Here is a 12585-nt window from a genome sequence, read left to right on the forward strand (position 1 = left end):
ACTTTCATGGATTTTAAAATAAAGATTAACTTTAGCCAACATGTGAATGACTCTCAAAACAAACAAAATCACTAGTTTAATCAAAAGTTTTCCCAAATCAAACTTGGGATGTAATTAACCATAGGGGCTTGCCCCTATGAGATGTCTGTACCCTATAAATAAATAAACTCCACTCAACTAAACATTGAGTGGAGGAATCTCTGTTTCAAATTGTAAATTTTATTATTGAGTCCATAAGGAAATGATATTTTTACCCTTCGGGGTAATATGTCATGTTCTTATGTCGTACTCGATGATAAAATATGCAATCCGTTTGAGGATACAAAAATTCTCCAACACCAACTAAGAAATTCCTCAAAAGCAAGGACAACAACATTACAATAAAGCTGAAGTTTATAGGCCAAATTGGCTGCTCGCAGATAGGAGAAACATGCTTTCTACATCTATGATGCACAAATACTTTCCAAACATTAAAAAAAAAACATACAGCACATAAAAAGTACTAATATTGTAGAGTGTGTCTAAATTCTATTGGAAATGCTAAACATGGAAATACAATACACAATATATTCAGGACATATGAAGAAACATACAGGATACAGGCATCAAATAGATGGGATTGTCCCATGTTGAAGTTATTAGACTAGGTAAACCCTTTACTATATAGTTTTAGTTAAGAGATACATGGCCTCACCTCTCTGTCCCTGGGCCAAGCAACTAATCCTCTTTACCCTAGCAGTCCTTCCCTTTGCATCTCTCCCATTCCCCCTACTCCAACCACTGCACCAGGCAATCCAAAACTTCCATTCAATCACTTGAATAACCATCAAAATAAATATGAATGAAATTATCTCGCTTCCACAACAAGGACTCACTTACAAAAGCCTCCGTCCACTCAAGTTACAAGTTCTCCACCAATGCTCTCCATCTACGATTACGTTCCATCATGGCTTCGAGAAGCAACCATTCCAGCAGCAATTTTACATGAATACTCTCTTAGCTTTCTTTGATTTGTTAACACGAGTGATCACTAATACATTTACACGTTCAAAAAAATATCCTTTGATACATCAATACGTTTACTAGTGAATTTGTTCCCATTCTTCCAAAAAAATAAATAAATAAGTTGAAGTTTTGAATCCTATTGTATAGTCTCGCGTACTGTTTATCATGAGATCATGTTCTATTGCAGGTTTATATGGGCCTGAATGGCTTGAAATAATATTTTTTAATAGAGAAATGCATAAAAGGTATGTGATTAAGGAATATGATGCGAATTTATTGGTAAACTTACAGAATGGAAACAAGAATAAATATGGATCCAGTGTTAGGCAATAATGAAATTTGAAAGCATTAGCATAAGGTATCTGCGATAAACTGCTAAAAAAAGGATAGACTCCTTGCAAAGTAGTAAAGGTGGAGAGCAATTAAATGTAATAGAGAGAATTAGGGTAGCACTTTTATGTAGAAAATAGAATTAGATTATTTGAATGCATACAATGACACAGAAAATATTAGAAATGATCTTTCTTTATTAGATTTAAATGAGAATTTGACTTTTAACCAGACACAATGGTGAAAAAGGATTCATGTAGCCGACCCCACGTAGTGGGACAAAGGCTTGATGTTGTTGTTTTTGTTGTACAATGACACAGAAAGGAAGAGGGAAAGACCACTCCAAACAAAGTAATGCTACCCACCTGAAGAACCCAATATAATCTCATCTAAATGAATCTACTCAACATTAATCACTAGGCCAGGTGGAAGGACTAGAACTAGTATTGTTAGCAAATTACACTTGTAGAGATACTTGTTGAAATTTTTTATGTACAAAAATAGCTCTAAATAATATTAAATCCTTAACATTGGAGGTTAGATTATTGTTCATTGTTAACATGCGAATCAATAATATATGCATGTTGTCCAAATTCTCTAAGATTTGTAGGACCTTGAGGTTCGGGCATGTAATTTATTAAATATGTAACGGGTAAGCGTGCAAGCAAAATACGAAACTAACATGTAACCACATTCATTAATTCTTGTGATTTCATATGAATATCTTCTGTCGTTTCTTAGTTTTTATTTTGCAAATTTTTTTTTCTAAAATCAGAATGCAAATTATGCACATGCTCAATAAATAAGGTATGAAAATCAAAATATCCATGCATGGGTAATCGTATGAGATTTATAAGCTTCAAGGTTGTGAAACTTTTTTTTTAAAATTTACCAAGATTGTAACCACCTATTCACCATTCAATGGGTGATTTTCCAGTAGTAGTGCTGACATAAATAATAAATCCTAGTTTCTTATGCTATTGCCAATAAGACAATAGCGTAAATTTCTTAGCATTATTTACAAATTTGATTATCCATTTGTTTATGGATAGAATGTAGATAAAAACATTAGCTGTCTCAAAAAACTCCTAGTGGATTTTCTATAACTGACAAAAGTTGTGTCCTTATCAGATACAACAAAAATAGAAAAACCATATAGGTAAATAATTTCCTTAAATAATAACTTGACCACATAAGAGGCATCAACAGTATTAAAACAGAAGATGAAATAATTCATTTAAAAAAAACTACCAACTACCAATAATATGAAATCATAGCCATGAGCAGCCATAGTTAATACAAACATCAAATCCATCAAAATGCGTTAAGCACAAGAAGGGGAATTAGTGTAGAAATCAAATAGGCAACTTGTCTATTTATGGAAAGTTCCTACATACCATCATCAACAACATCATCACAATTAGTTGTGACCAACATCCACCAACATAATGATACAACAAGATTGATAGCATCATCAACGTGACAATTTGAAAAGAAATAAATATATCTTCATCATTCTCCATTTATGAAAAGTAGGCATCATCATAAAAATTTGGAAATAAAAATGGTAATAACATCTCCCCTTAAAAGTGGAAGATCAAGGAAACTTTTAAGCTCCATAAAGACATCCACATAAAACACACTCCCTACACATATGGGTAGTCAAAATCTTAAAAACAATAATCCAATAAAAAAGATTATTTCCACTATATACGAGGAATCAACCAATCAATCAATTATGTAACCAAACAATCAAGAAGTTGTTACGACTGCAGGATGGACCGGCCTGCCCAACAGGCAGTGAAGGGGGCGGAACCTAGAACCAAATCTAGGGAGATTTCGGCCCCCCTTATGGGTCCCAGCAAAACAATAATTCATTATGTTAGGAGGGAATGAATCAGGGAAAGAACTCCTATTTGAATTCAAATAGGAGAGAAATTTATAAAGAAAGAAGGCTGATTTAGAGGGGATTAATTAGAAGATGTTTCCTAATTAAAGAGGGCAAATTTGGAGGGGCTTAATAGATGTTTCCTAATTGAAGAAAGTAGATTTGGAGAAGATTAATTAGATATTTCCTAATTGAAGAAGGCAAATTTGGGGGATGTTTTGGGAGTTTTTTTTTTTTTGTATTTGTATTTGTTGTTTAATATTTGTTATAAGTAGTAGGATTTATGTTATGTTATGTTTTGTATGTAGAATTTGATTTAAGAGTTGATGTAATTTTCTTTTTGTGAGGGCTTCCTAGCGGCATCTAGGTTGTTTGGGAGAGCCAATCTACCTCTCGAATTGTAGATCACGTGTATGTTTCTTTTTTATTGAAGTTATAATAAAAAATCAGCTTTCTATATTCATATTTCTACAATTTTTCCATTGTGTGCTTGCTGTTTTTGTCTCCAAAGCGTGTCAAATCGGTATCATAGAACTTTTTTCGGACCTATGGCGGCAAAGAAGGTGAATGTGTTGGAAGGCAAAGTGGAGCAAATCAAATTTTGGTTGGTGGAGAAGTTCTCAACCATCAAAGGAAGACTTTCATACATGGAAGGAAGGCTATCATCCATAGAGAACCGCTTTAAAACTTGGAAGATATGATGAAGAAAATAATTGAGATGCAGTCGAAAGCTTTACTAATGATTCCTAGGGTTGAACCAAAGAGAAAGGAATTTCTTGAGGAGACGATGAGAAAGCTCATGAAGATGCGATCTAAAACCTTATTGACGGTTCCAATTGCTAACCCTAACCAAGATTTGACCAGGATTCACTTGGTCGAACCTAAAGGAAAGGAGATCAGACGAAAGGGGTTCGGCGAGGAGAGTATCGTCCATCAAGAGCCTCCTCCTAGGGCTCTGATAAAGGGTGGATCAAGGTTTCTGAAAGAGAGGGCAACAAAGAGGGAATTGTGTGATGGAGGTGATGGGTAGACCAACCATTATGGGAGGCATTTTAGGCAAGGGGAGTGGGCGATCGAAGATGAAGGGGGTCGAGCTGAACCATAGGATTGGGTCATGCAAGAACGGATGGAAGAAAGGTGAGAGTCCACCCTCGATACACATAGGAACCATGGAGGGATCATGACAACTTCTACACTGGAGGAGGAAGAAGCTATTAGGGTGATGGTGATCCTGGGGTGAGGAAGTTGAGGATGCCAATATTTGAAGGGGATGATGCCTATGGGTGGGTATATTAGGAGATGTATTTCAAGGTGAATGGGTTGAATGATGAGGTGAAGCTTACGACTACAGGGCTATGTCGGGAGGAAAATGCCCTAGCTTGATTCCAGGAGATGATAGCATGGCCACTGGTCAGAACAGCTGAAGAAAGCTATGACCAACGTCCCATCCTTCCACCTTGAAGACAAGGTACATCTTTGGGGGGAGTATTGATACAGTGGGAGAAGGGGAGCAGAGAGTCTGGTCCAACCCAACCAACTAGCTAGGGCCGAATCAACCCTTGGGCTGGGTAGAACTCTCACCATAACCAAGGGGGGATTTCAACCCCCTCTTGTGGGGCCCAATAAAGCTATAGATCATTATAAAAGGAGGAATTAATGGGAAGTTATTTAGGAAAGTTTTAATTAAAATTGAGGAATTAAGGGGAGGTTATTTAGGGAATTTTTAATTAGAATTGAAGGAAAGAATTCTAATTTTGAACTTAAATAGGAGAGGGAAATTAATTAAGGTAATAAAAGTATTAATTATTGTTTTAACTCCAATTTGAATTCAAAATAAGAGAGGGAATTAATTAAGGCAGTAAAGCTATTTGGAAAGAAAATAGGAAGAGCTTATTTAAGGCTAGTTATTTTTTTATGGAAGTTATGTGTGTTTTGTTTGTTTGCTGTACTTTTCTTCTTGAAGGCTTCCTAACGATGTCTAGGTTGATTAGGTCGATCTATCTCTCCAATAGTAGATCACTTGTATCTTTCATTATTATTGAAGTATTAACAAAAAATCAGCCCCAATATTTATGTTCTTGCACTTCTTCTTGTTTATTGTATTGTTTTCACTTTCAAATCGTATTAGAAGCTTCTAAACTTGCATGGGATATCCAAGCAAGGTGGGATATGTATTAATTCTCCTGCACTTGAACTACAGCCGAAATATGGGTTTTTTGCTTGAATTAGAGAAGGAAAAAAATCAAATTCAAACTCTAAAACTTGTAGCCAGCCATATCTTCTCCATCCAAATATTTTAGGCATTTAATTCCTTTATGAACATGTAAACATACAAATAGATGGGCAATTTATAGTACAGAATATGCTTGAATGTTGAAATCAAACAATAGTATCACTTGTATGAAAACGAAAGCTGAAAATTGGTGGCTTTCTCCTACCCAGCTACTTCGGTGAATATGCTTAGAAATTATATTTGTAGTTTCTTGTTATAGTTCTTATGAAAAAAAATATTTGTCATGTTCATTATTCTTCATTTACCTCTTTCCTTCATGTTTTGGCTTGATCTTCATTCCATTTTACATTATGACTAAGATGCATACAAATGCATGCCTACCATCTACATGTAGATTATATAGACGGATGAGATTGCTTCACAACTTCCTTTATTTAACAAGTCTGACATTGGCTTCCTACATTAGCAACATCTTTTCTAATCAAAGGCCAATAAAATCTTTTCTACCCAAAGAAAATAATCTTATCGCAACCTGCATGACCAGCTAATCCTGCTTATTTAACTCTCACACAAGAAACTGTCATAAGGAAGTACGAGTAAACGACAACAAGAAAAATAGGAAGAACACTTTTTTATTTAAAGAAAAAGGAAAGAAACACAAGATACAATAGTATCTTCAATTGGAGAGGAAAAGGAAGATCCGGCTCTCCCAAATCCCTAGCTGTTGGCTAGAGCCATCTCAACCTAAATAATTATAAATTCAACAAAAATCAAGCATAAAAGTTGAACCCTAAGGTAAACAACCTACTTAAGGCATATAAATACATAGCAAATCCCAAAACAACTCTCTCCCTTTTGAATTTCCCTCATAGCCGGCCCCTTCTCATTAAAATCCCCCCCTCCATAACAAAGGGGCTGGATTCATTCAAGCGGAAGCCTATTCCACCTCACTTCAAGGCTCATTCAAGAGGAAGCCTGTTCTTCCTCACGTAGAATCTGGCTGGTCCAGAAGGGACCGGTCCACCATGTCCTTATAAAAGTAATTGACGCATTGTTAAAACCAGTTAACATCATTGGTTGCCATGTAGTTCATCAGATACCTTAAAAACTATCTTCCACTCATCCCCAGGGATGTAATAATACCCTCAAGCTATAATCAATCTTGAAGAATAATAAGGATCTCAAAATTAGATCTAGCATACATCCAATCATTAAATTGAGAACCTAAACTTAACCATAATTTTGTTAAAAAATCTACAATCGACACACATTCTTCATGAGCCATCTTTATTAAGAGTCAGCAAAAAAGGTACAACAAAAATATTTAAATTTTAGCATATAACTCCTTTTGATAGAAGTCAATTAACTTGTCGTTTCAACTTAGTGTGCTATTTTGAGTTCATGAAATAATGAGAAAGATTTGACCATTGCAAATCAAAACAAGATCAAATGTATGCTTGATGTCACACATTATGGGTAACGCATCAAGGAGTTCTAATATCAAATCCTAAAAATCCCCCATGAAATTAACAGCATCAACAAGTATTAACTATTTATCAATCTCACTAATGGCCAATCTTATGAATAAAAGCATGATTACTCCATGTTCTTGGCCTTTTACAAATTGATATTAAGTCAAGATTTGTAACATATTCTCCCTTATGTTGCCTTTCATACTTTGTCTTAATGATCTGCTTTGGTGAGCTTTAAATGTTTTAGAGAAAACAAGTTTAATGGTAAACCCTTATACTTGAAAGCATAAATATTTTAGTTTTCCATAACAAATCACATTTTGATAAAATAATCAAGCCTGCCGAAAAAAATATATGCCACACCCATCAATGAAACATCAAATCATATCTTCTTCTTGTAACTTCCTAATTGAATAGAACCAAAAATCTATCAATAACTGGAAATGAGGTATTATTCACCAAGGATGACATTGAAGGGTATCGCATGTGGCTCAGGGGGTTGATTGAACCTTAACAAAGCAACTTTAGAGAAAAAAATTCATAGTATTATGACTGAATTTAAAACAAAAGTTAACATCATTAATGGAAAGGACATCTGATGTAGGCAAAGGTGGGGTCAACTCAAATCCAAAATAAGTTGGATTTGACTTCCCTTAAGCTTACAAGCTCAATGAAATTTGAGCTGGAATTTAGCTCATTTATGAGCTTGTCTTTAGTTCATTTATTGAACTAAGGGTTAGCTCATTATTAGCTAAGTTTTAGTTCATAGTTATCTTTTAGTTAATGTAATTTTATTATAGTTTTTTATGTCTTAATTTAAGTTGTCCCTTGGGATTCCAAAATGGTTTTTGGAATCACAAGGAAGTTTGTTCTCCCATGCCGTGGCTCCTTGGCTTCAATGGTTGGCTGCTGTTTTTTGTGCATGGCTCCTTGATTCTCACTGTGGCTGCAGGTTTTCCGAACTGGGGGCCTTCCTGTGGATTTTGGCGCCTCGGTTCCGTGCGGCCTCTTGGGTTCCCGTGGCTGTTTCCTCGGTTCCCTAGCTGGGCTGTTTTTCCGTGAAAAGCAAGGGGGCTTTTCCATGGCTTGTGTTGTTTGGATTCCTATGGGAATTAAATATTGTGTCTGTTTGTATTCCCCCTTTCATACCTATAAATATGAGAGGTTATGCAATGTTTTAAAAAAGTGATATATGAATTTTTGAAAAGAAATCTGCGAATTTTCTTGGAGAAGCTTGCGAGCTTTGTCCACCTTCTTCTTCCACCTCCTTTGGAAATCTTGCGAGCTCTTTCCACCCTTCTTCTTGGCTTCTAACCTCTTTCGTCTCTCCGCAAGTGACCACCCCATCTGTATCCTTCGTCTCTAAGTGAAGCAAGTTTAAGGTGTCTTACTATTAGATTCAAGTTTGTAAGTCGTTTCATTTTAATCTGTGTTGTAAGTTTTTTTTTTATTTCTAAGTCTGTTTTAGATTTGAAATGTAAGAGTTTGTTCGTCTTATTACGTAGGAGTCCCCTTTCTTTTCTTCGGGTCTACTCTTTGTGAGCTGAGGTCCTCGGGTTCCCCCCATGATGTAAAACAATCCATGCGAAAGTGATTTGATTAAAGAAGTTTGCACGTGTAGATGTAGAGGCAATAATAAGCAGGATCTTATGCGGAATTGAACGATAAGTTAAATATTAAAGTGGTACCTAGCTTAAGTTATCTCACATGCATAGAATTAAGTTCAAAAGATAGCCAGCTTAATCTAACATAGCATACATGGATAGTTCCAACAATAGATTCCAATACTAACAATAAGATTAGTCTATGAAAGATCCCTCACACAACTCATCTAATTACTATGCTTTAGCGGAGACGCATTAATATGATCTTCATGAAGATAATAAATTCACATTCAAGGATGAAACTATGAAGATAGCGAATCGGATGTTGAGTTTACCCAAAGACAAGAGAGATACGCACTCCTGCATGATGATTTGAGTGTTGGGGACGACTAGGACAGCCACCATGAGCTTCTTCGCACGACCGATTAGCCACGACAAGGTGTGGATCTTCAAGACAGCAGCAGTTTCTAATTTGGACAGATTCTGGACATCATTTGGACCCTTCCGGATGAAGCTATGGTGCTAGGAGATTTGTAGAATCAGTCGACAGCAAGTTGTAGAAGAGCGTCCAGCAGTTGGAAGGTTTTAGTAGGCAGGAATTTAAGTTTCCCTCGCTGGAATTCTTCCGGATACCGTTGGGCAGCAACCAGGATTTGTGGGCAGCAATTCCATCTCCCAAAACAGCAATTATGGGTCTTACAAGGGCTGAGGGAGCAAGGCAATCGGCTGAATTTCAGGCTGCAGCTTAGGAAGAAGAGGGCTCCACGTTGGATTGAGTTTGGAGAAGATTTAGTGGAAGAAAATTAGGGAGAGGGGCTTTGGAAATTTCGGCCAGCAGCAAGGAATGAGTTAAACTCTTTCCTAGAGAAGTCATGGCCAATCAATTGAAGCCCATTAAGGTGTGGCCGGCGGTTTCAAGAGAGAGGGAGGGGAAAAAAATGATAATCCTGATTTTAAATTCAGAATTTGAGAGGTTTTGGGGGGAAATCAATTTGAAATTTGATTTCAAATTAAATTGTAATCAATGCATTAATTGGTGGCTTGAATGGGGCTCCATTCAAGGTGAGGCCGGCGGCATGGAGAGAGGGACCTTGGGCTTTCCATAGAACTCACACAGAGATCTAGGAGAATTGAACTCACCAAGAGATCAATAAAATATAAACTCACAAAGAAAACACAAAGAGAAGAATTTCATTTTCAATAATCATCATCCTTTCCAAGAGGAAGGGGAAGGCTTAAATAGCCAAATACATGAAGGAAAATAAAAGACACTATTGCCCATAGGGCAAACATAAGGCAAAGCCTTCAAGTGAGGGTAGAAAGGGAAAAGTACAAATAACAAATCAAATACATCAAGATAAATAGACACGATCGTAGCCGTTGATCTTCGATGTCCTCATCACCCCATCCCCCGGATTTTTGCCCGCATCAACATCTACGAAGACCACAATTTATCTTATGGACCACCAACTTATGTACTAAAAAGGTTCTAGGATTCAAATGGGTTTTAAAATATGTGGACCAACGTAAAGCGATCCTTAGACCTGGGGTGCCAGCATGTAATTAACCCCAAGAAAAAATAGACGAGCCTCATAGTAATGGATTTATTATTCTGTGCGGAGTCCGGAGGACGTCCGGGGACCAATAAAAATGTGCCACATCACCCCATTGTTGGGTACCCAGCTCGGTACCCGCACTTAGTACCCCTCGGTACCGCTGGGTATCCAGCGCTTAACCGAACGATTCTCCTTTTCGGTGTCCGTACAGAATAATAGCTCCATACTAATGTAAATTTTTTTTATTATTTCACCATTTGAGAAAACTAGTGCAACTAAGACAGATTGATTGTCGATTCTTTAGGAATTGAGAAATACAATCAATCCCTTGCGGAAAATACACCTGATAAACTGCTTAGAAACTAAATTTAATAAGTTGGCATTAAAACAATATGAGTGTCATATAACAACTCTTCTGTCATAGGCTCATAGTTGACCTACTACATTTTGTGAATTCTAATAGACAACAAGATCTCAAATACAACAAAAAGTACTAACCATTTACCTGTATTCTTCCCCTTTGAGCAAACTTCGGAAGAAGAGAAGGCCCTAATACCATTGGGAAAGCAAGTTAACTTATCGTCGCTGGAGATACTAGAAGTATTCTGAAGAAGAGAAAGGCCTAAAGAAAACTCAACATCATTAGGATAAGTAAAACAGTAGGTTAAATATAGAGCATGAATATGTAAATACACTACCAAAGCAACATAGTCATACGCATTTATCGAACCTGATAAATACTTGATGCAACTTATAATAATACCAACAAAAGACAAGTGCGTTCCTCCAAATTCTGATTTTTCCTTCATACTTAGCAAGTAGTTCTGTTACAAGAATGTGACAATTGATCACTAAACCACGAAGAATTAAAAAAAAACTATCGAACAGAAATGTGTACATACAGATTTAGAGAGGGGACAAGAAAAAGAAGTATTTCATAATTTCTAAACCTGATTGTTTTTACTTAGAAAAGTTGCATTCTCCAGAATCTTCAAACACTTGAGAAGAAAGACAGCACTTTCAAGGGAAACACTGTCACCGTCTTTTGAAGCTGTAACTGTTGACAATTTCTTTTTAAACCAACCCTACAATACCAATTTTACCATTTTGTTAAATAATTTTTATGAGATATTCTAATAACACACTTAAATGAAATGCATTAAAAAATATATTTGTTAACATGTTGCAGATCACAGGAATGATGGATGACTAAGAACAAGATTTCATATGCTATAAGACAATATGAAGATGCAGTCAACTCAAACACATAGCAAATGAATATGTTGCACTAAATTGAACTCTACTAACAAAAGGAAAGACAATATGATAAAATGAAAAAAGGTCAAAATAATCCATAGACTATTTATATCTTAATCATGGCTATCTAATGTGCTCAATTTAATCCCTTGACTACTCAAGTACGATTCAAAATTGTCCTAATATTGGATTATTTTGAATCAGATTTGAGAACTCAAGAGACTTAATTTAAGACATAAGATAATTTGGAACTAAAGCGGATCACCATAAATAGTTTAAGTACCATTTTGAAATTTTTCTTAAATGATAAATGAGTCTAAGATTTTGATGTAGAACGGGTAGGAGGCTTGGATCCTAAATGTCTTGAAGAGAAAATCAAGGGGTCTAAACAGCAACTTTTGACTCTTAGAAAGTTCTGGACAGCAATCTCAGGGCAGCTGTTATAAGGCTGCTGGAGGCTTTTGAACAGCAATTTCAGACCTCCCGGGGTGCAGGACAGCAGTTGGTGGCTGCAGGAATCTGTGGACAGCACACAGGATACAGCAGGAATTGTTGGACAGCAATTTGCTATGGGTAAAACAGCAACTGGCAAGCTTCAGGTTGCTGGAAACCCAAGGTGAGGTCTTTGGAGAATTTCAGCCAGCAGTAGAGGAGAAGGAGCGCTCTTCTCCAACCAAGAAAGCCTTTGAAGGTCTCGGCCAGCAGCAGTGAAGGACTTTAGAAATCTTTCCAAAGAAATAAGCTGAAAAAAAACTGAGAGGAATTAACAGGGAGAGGTGACGGGATTGCAAGTTTGCTGTCCAGGAAAACTGAAACAATTTCAAATTTTCCAAGTGTGGTAAGTAGGGAATTTAGGTGGAGAGTTTAGCCGTGAGTCAAAAGAGGTATTGAAGAGAGAAAAAAAAAAGGAGGATTGGGGAGAGATAGGGGGGCGGGTGAGAGAAACGGGAAAGAAGGGAATTGATTTCCTAAATCAATGATTTGATTTAAAATTAATTGAATGCATTGGGGAATTTGGGAGATTCGGCTAGAGTAGGATAGCCGTATGACACAGGGAATTCAATGGAATTTAATTCCTGAAATTAAACTTCCTTAGATTAGGGAATCAATTAGTAGAGCAAGGCAAGGGAAATTTCGGTTATGAAGGGGATTTTGAATTATTTCCTAAATCTAGACTTGATTTAGGAAATAATTTGAAATAGGATTTAATGAGGCTAATTAAGACTTCTTAATTTGGTTT

The 12585-nt window shown here is 36.4% G+C and overlaps 1 protein-coding gene across 1 annotated transcript in view; it reads right to left on the bottom strand.

The window, feature by feature from the left end:
• The window catches only part of LOC110108174, a 77916-nt gene that overhangs the window by 28541 nt on the left and 36790 nt on the right, over nt 1-12585 (bottom strand). The window contains exons 5-7 of the mRNA XM_020838695.2: nt 11039-11173; nt 10819-10912; nt 10594-10710 (exon numbers count right to left, since the gene is read on the bottom strand). Coding sequence (XP_020694354.1) covers nt 10594-10710; nt 10819-10912; nt 11039-11173 — 346 coding nt within the window. The remainder of the gene's footprint in view (nt 1-10593; nt 10711-10818; nt 10913-11038; nt 11174-12585) is intronic.

The sequence above is a fragment of the Dendrobium catenatum genome, unplaced genomic scaffold (genome assembly GCF_001605985.2).
Source record: "Dendrobium catenatum unplaced genomic scaffold, ASM160598v2 fragScaff_scaffold_1574, whole genome shotgun sequence".
NCBI classification, from domain to species: domain Eukaryota; kingdom Viridiplantae; phylum Streptophyta; class Magnoliopsida; order Asparagales; family Orchidaceae; genus Dendrobium; species Dendrobium catenatum.